Below are 6,793 nucleotides of genomic sequence, written 5' to 3' on the forward strand. Positions count from 1 at the left end.
AACAAGGTAACGTCGATGTGTTAATCTGAAAACAGGGAATGCTCTGTGAGAACTGGCAAATGGGTGTAACGTTGTGGAAAGGAGCATGCTCAGTCTTGAGTATATGGCCCCATGAGGAACGGGCCACAAGGGATTCACGTGTTTGATAACAAAGACGGAACATAACGCGGGGAGCTTTGAGAAAAAATATGGCTCAGGGGCAAACGCAATAGCCGGTCCAAACATCCCTTTTGAAGGCCAACCGGTGATTCTGACAACCGGCTTGTATAATACTACGCAGTGTCATTATATTAATCATTTGGAGAACGTTATGTGTGGTGGCTTATAGGCTCGTGTGCGCCTTTTCTGCGCATCTGTCTGTGAGTGTGTGCGTCCTTTCTCCGTACGTGTGCACGTGCGCATGTTCCGTGAAAAAATCTCTGCGGGTATGGTATAGTGCGCGCATGCAATGAGCATGTGCGCGTAGGCAAAAATGGGAAAATACGGAGATGTGTGGGTGACATACAAATCCGCTGTGGGGTCACCTAATGCGACCCCACATTGGTTCCAAATGTGAGATATTGTTACCACAATAGCATAGTTCTCACTTGTGTTCTAACAGACCTATAATCGTAATTGTATATTTATATAATATATCGTAGGCTGCTTCAACGTCCCGTTACAAAGAAAAAACGGAGATCTAAATAGAATTGTTTATTAGCAGCATTTATATTGTCTAGGAAAATATTGAGGGAAAAGCAACCCTGACTCTGCACTTTCAGCTTCTACAATCGCGTGCGCGTTGTTTTACTGGGATTAACACAGGCTACAATTTAACACGGTTATCAGTAATATAATAAATATGATGTCTGCTATTTTACGGTAATGTATATTTTGGTCATCAATTAGTAACAATTGCCCGCTACAAATACAATATGGCTACACCCTGCTTAACAGCACGTATCCAACCAGACACACACACACACACACACACACACACACACACACACACACACACACACATACACACACGTGTTGTAAAGGCAAAAGAGGTATTAAGAACGTTGGAAATGTCGATGACGTTTTTAAGTTATAGTCATACAAATGAAAATATCTCGGTACTATGACGGATGAGTAAGTCCACATGCAGTATACCAGCGAGGGGAAAGAAAATGGACAGAAGGATAGAACCAACAAAAGCAGATGAGTGGAGCCTTGGTCAGAGGAGCAGCCTTAACGTGGAAAAGCAGCTCTCTTATTGTAAAAAAAAAACAAATGTCTTTGTTTAAGCTCCACTGCGTTCATACACACACACACACACACACACACACACACACACACACACACACACACACACACCGAAATGCCTTAAATACCAAACGTGTCAAGTCATTTTACCAGCATACAATCGATTGCATATTGACTATTGCCCGCGTGCATTTTGATATGGACCCAAAGTGAATGGAACAATAAATGCATTCCGGTCTTATCGTGACACTTCGCAGGCTCAGGTTTTTGCTCATTCCCTGTGGAACGGGGAAGATTTTTTATGAAATGTGAACTTGTCAGCTGCATTATTTACTCCTAAACAGCAGCGCGCGCGCGTGTGTGTGTGTGTGTGTAAACTATTGTGGCAGCATGGGTGTGCGAGAGGGTGGGGATGGAATATCCATTTTTATTGCATCACCTGTCAGCTTCATCCAATGGGCGTCGCCTCCGAGGGCATTAATTGATGAAGGTGTCTCCAGACTGGCGCACCTCCCCTCTGTGTCGTTTTTATTTGTGGCTTAACCAGCGGCCGGAATAGCAGCTGCATTTTAGCTCTTATTCTGCTTCTCTCTGACTCTCTCTCTCTCTCTATCTCCCTCCCCTCCTACCCACGACTCCCTCTCCCTCCCTCCCTCCCCTTCTCCCTCTCTCTCTCTCTCTCTCTTCTCGCTATTTTATCCCTCTGGCTGAGGCAGTGGTGTACACCTACCCCTCGTCCTGCTGCCGACCAGAGGGGAGTGGAGCCGGCAGAGGCAGGTAGCAGCAGCAGCCCCGGCTTGGTGGACGCATCGGGCCGCATTCCTCCATCATGCCGAACTGGGGCGAGAGGCGACGGGTGGATGCTGTCAGCTCAGTCAGCCTATTAGACACCGGCAGCTCCATTTAAGTCTTGCATGTCAAAGTTTGCCTTTTCATGACGCAGCAGCATGCAGCGTGGATGGATTAAAGGTATGAGCAGGGTGCCTTAAACTCTGGAGCCCGTGCCATTTACTGGTAAAGCCTCAACACACTGAGAGCGACTACATGGATTGATACATTTGAGCGGATACATAAACATGGGAGACCTGGAGTGTGGCTTTGAGGAAATGCAAGGAGTGAAATTGGGCTACCTGCTCATCAGAGGCAAGCAAATGTTTGCTTTGTCTCAGGTTTTCACCGACCTGCTGAAGAACATCCCCAGGACCACGGTGCACAAGCGCATGGACCACCTGAAGGTGAAGAAGCACCACTGTGACCTGGAGGAGCTGCGGAAGCTCAAAGCAATAAACTCTATAGCTTTCCACGCGGCTAAGTGCACTCTGATATCGCGGGAGGACGTGGAGGCTCTGTATTTCTCCTGCAAGACGGAGCGGGTGTTGAAGTCCAACAAAAGGAAAGCGAAAGCGGCGTGTTCCCCCGGGGACGAGAGCGCGTCCCCGGGACTCCTCGGTGCCGACGCCGAACTGTGGAAGGAAAAAGTTTTGTTTAGTTTGCACGGCGTCCCGGACACGCTGACGCTCCACAACCAAACGGGCAGGGGGAGAGAGCTGACGCCTCGCCTCGCCGACTCCAAACTACCTCAATTTTACAACAAACCCACCGGGCAGGAGTGCCGGTCGGCGACCAAGTCCAGTCACAAACACTTTAAAAACTACGAAACCGCGAAAATAGAAGGGAACCGCGTGACTCTGAGCCAAAGGCAATCGATTTTCCGCAGCGCGTTCAGCCGGCAGCCGGCCGTGCGTCATTCCGCCATCACCGCTCAGTCCAGGCGCTCAGCCATCGACCTACTTCCCAAAAGGAAGAGGAGGCGCGAGGGGAGCAGGAGCAGACACGCGCACCACCACGTCCCGCCGGTGCTGCTCGTACAACCCAAAACACCCGGAAGTCACGGGACCTCTTTCGCTTCTTTCCACCTCGGTCCAGATTTGTACCTCGACGCTAGACCGCACCACCACCACCACCACCAGCACCACCATCACCACCACCACCACCACCACCAGCCGGGATTCCCGGAAAGCTGCAGTAGCGACACCGAGTCCAGCACCTACTCGGACCGGGCGTACCCGGACTCTGACTTCGGCTCCGGCCTCTCCAGCACCAGCAACTCCGCGAGCTCCGAGGAGGAAGAGGGGGGCGAGGACGACGATGACACGCAGTCGGAGAGTTCAGAGGTCAGCACGGACGAGGAGGAGGAGGAGGAGGAGAGCTCCTCTCAGTCCGACTCGAGCTCCGTGTGCAGCCGCGTTTCGGTCCAGAGCATTCGGTTCAGACGGGCCAGGGTGGGTTCCGTCCTCAAAGGTCTCAACGCTGGCAAGGCGCCTCTGGTCCTGCAGCCGACGTTTCACTACAACAACCAGCATCCACCGGGGAGAGCGCTCAGGACCACGGGCCATGCAGCCGCAACGCAGACCGGCGACGGCGCACAGAAGTGCGAGTTCAAGCGCCTGCAAACTAGACGGGACTTTGTACCCTTACAGCCACCCAAATTTCACGCCCCCGTGGTGGGGGAGAGGTTGTTCGCCGAGTCCAAACGGGAAACGCCGTTTGAGGCGGATGCAAACAGGGTCGAACGCGTGGACGAGCCGGCCCCTTGTTCGCGGGGACCCGGCCGGTACAAGGCGTGTGACCCCTCCTGCGGGACACCGGTGTATCACCCGGGGCTGAGGCTGCAGTGGGACCGGGTAAAAGACGCCTCGGTTCGCGGATGTGGCGACAAAAGGGAGGCGAGAGCGAGCAGCCTCAACCCGTCCTCTCCGCCGAAAAAAATAAAGACCGAGCCGGAGGAGCTTTGCGTGACCGGCGTCCCCTGCTCAGACAACGGGGGCCGGGTGGCCAGGACACCGCCCTTCAACCTCCACAACGTGAAAGTTAAAGTGGAGGAGAGCTGTGATGAATACGAATGCCAGAGCCAGGCCACTCCGGTCGACGGTAGAGGAGACGGGACCGAAAGCACCGGCGGCCCGTATCCCGTGAAACACGGGGACTTTTTCCACAGCGGGATTAAAGCCACAGAGAAGAGCCCCGGCGTGGCCCCCATCGCCCATGAGCACAAGAGCGCGCAGGACAACCCGCGCCTCGTGGAGGGGGGGAACAAAAACTGCAGGGTCAGGGTGCACGGGAATAAGAAACCTCGCGTTCCCAGGACGCAATCAAAACCAACGCTCGACAAGGCTGCCTTTTCCTCCTCTTCCTCCGCTTCTTCCCCGTCTCCTTCTCCGTCTTGTTCTCGTCCCACGAGCAGCGAGGAGGTGTCCGCGAAGGATTTACCGAGCAGACGCAAACGCGTCGCGGCGTCGCCCGCAAAAACGCCTTTCAGCCTGATTGCGAATTTCCCTTCCCCGCCGTCGCTGGTCGTCGGCAGCGACGGGGATCTGTGCCCCGCTTACTCCCTGAACTCGCTCCTGAGGGGCCCCGGGCCTCCCCCTCCGTCCCACCCCGTGTGGAGGTGGCAGCCGGGCGGCCAGATTTTCCCTCCCCCACTCGCTCAGAGGACTCGGAAATACTGAGGTGTTTTTTTAAAAGCAAAAAAAAAACAAAAAACACGCACACTAAACAAAGGTCCACATCGTTACCATCTCCAACCCATCTTTAGTCCCAATGAGATTTCCCAACTTTATTGCTGATTATTTGTATTATTTTTTGTTGTGAATGGGTTTACAATCCGCTTTGTTTTGTTTTTTATTTTGAGCGAAAACACACAAGAACCCGTTTGGAGGCTCCGAAAAAAACGCCCACTGCACTGCGAGACACCGCTCGTGGATTCATGCTTATATTAAAAACAAAAAGAAACGTGTGTTTTGAATAAGCTATCGATCCTCAAAACGCAATGGCTTCTCGTTTATTGTGTTTACTTGACTATTTTCTCCGTTCCCGACCTGTTGGATTGTAGGTTCCAGGGTTTCAGTGGGTTTGTGCTTTGTCTGGAAGAGGAAAAGTGTTGAAGAAAAACAAACAAAAAACTTGAGTACTGAGGCTGCTCTTAATCTAGCTGGAACTGGGAGAGAGTTTTCACTTGGCTAATCAAAAAGAAAAGAAAAATCAGGATTTCCCATCCTGTGCCATCTGGTATATTGTATATATCAAAGCTGTGTTTTCCTCATGTGTCCAAGTGATCAGTTTCAGAGAATTATTAAAAATTGGTTTAATGCTGTTTTTTTTAATTATTATTATATACATTCTCACAGTTAAGCCTCTATTATATTTTACAGGAACGTTCCTGGTGGTTTGGGATCTGTTGTTTTCTTCTTCCTCTTCTTTCCTAGAGTGCTTTTGATTTTTTTTTTTCCAGTCTTCTTTTTTTACTGCATCCGAGTGTTTCTGGTTTACATTTGTGTGACTGTGCACCGGCCCATACACAACACAGTGTCCAGACAATCAAAAAAAAGGAATAAGGCTCAGACCTTTACAGCACGTCAGACTCTATTCATGCCCCCTCGCCTCCTCCTTCTCCTATTCCACTTGGCAACCCATTTCTCCTGCGCACCATATTTGTGCCAGGGGCAGTCTGTATTTGCGTTTAAAGCACGAACATGAATTTGGACGAAAAAAAAAAAAAGAGAGGACAACACAGACATAATAACAACGTCCAAGAAGTATGTGGATGGGATTCAGGAGTCACAGTCCGGAGGGACCAGGAGAGATGGGGGGCAACACCAGAACAGCGTGGACACATTTCGTGGGAGGCTGAAATGCGTTGCACTTTGATACTGTTGAGGATCCCGTTTCAGCTTCAGGGTTCTCTGACCAGCCTATGAAATGGTGCCGCTGAAACAACGAAACGTGCCACGATGGGTCTTCCTGATTTTTCTATCATTTAATAATCTGCTTTTCCCAAGCCAAGCTTGTGCATTGTTCTGTTCTTCTTAGCTGGAGTCATCTTCATCTCACCTGGAAAAGAAGAAAAAAAAACGTCAATTGCTTCATAGTATTGGACACCCTCAATACTGTCTTCTCCTGTTGCTTTCTTGTCACGCACGTCGCCATCTCATTATCTCTAATGAATATGGCCGCTCTATGAATGTAGAACCCTACCCCCCCTTTACGCCCCAGAGCTGCTCAATTTACTCCCCAAATGCAGCAACAGACGTCTCAGTGCCCCCCCCCCCCCCCCCTCCCTTTAACACGAGCAAAATGTAGACATTGACGCTGCACCTACCCGTAGGTGTTTTAAGTAAACGCGTGGACGTTTTTAATGGCTGCGCAGGAAGCGCTCTCCTAATTGGCAGGCTTTCCCCCCCCTGTCTGCGACAAAGAGAGGCCCAGCTTATGGCGAGCCAGGTCACAACAAACCCAAAGCCCGTGAATGATGTCAGCCCGCTCGCAAGCAGCAAAGGGTGCATTCATTCACAGGATTGTACAAGCGATTTAATATGCGATTGTAAAAATACTGAATAGGAAGAAAAAAAAGTGAGTTTTTACTTTGCTTGAATCAGTGAGGATACTTATGGAAGGTGTTTTAGCCCCGCGATGAAAGCCCCACTGCATCCGCGCAGCCACCACCCCCCCCCCCCCCCCCCCTCCTCCTCCAGCTCACCGTGGGCCTTATAGTTGTGAGGCCGGAGCG

The 6,793-nt window shown here is 51.0% G+C and overlaps 1 protein-coding gene across 1 annotated transcript; it reads left to right on the forward strand.

Annotated features, from left to right (window-relative positions):
* Positions 1-1,459: 1,459 nt before the first annotated feature.
* skida1 (SKI/DACH domain containing 1) lies at positions 1,460-5,866 on the forward strand. The gene has a single exon (XM_040166851.2). It carries the CDS (start codon positions 2,304-2,306, stop codon positions 4,734-4,736), a length of 2,433 nt encoding a protein of 810 aa, XP_040022785.2. The 5' UTR covers positions 1,460-2,303; the 3' UTR covers positions 4,737-5,866.
* The last annotated feature ends 927 nt before the right edge of the window (positions 5,867-6,793 follow it).

Source organism: Gasterosteus aculeatus, chromosome 21, assembly GCF_964276395.1.
Source record: "Gasterosteus aculeatus chromosome 21, fGasAcu3.hap1.1, whole genome shotgun sequence".
NCBI classification, from domain to species: domain Eukaryota; kingdom Metazoa; phylum Chordata; class Actinopteri; order Perciformes; family Gasterosteidae; genus Gasterosteus; species Gasterosteus aculeatus.

Excerpts from the sequence above, each read along its gene's own strand:
- skida1 (XM_040166851.2), top strand. The coding sequence starts at position 2,304 with ATGGGAGACCTGGAGTGTGGCTTTGAGGAAATGCAAGGAGTGAAATTG.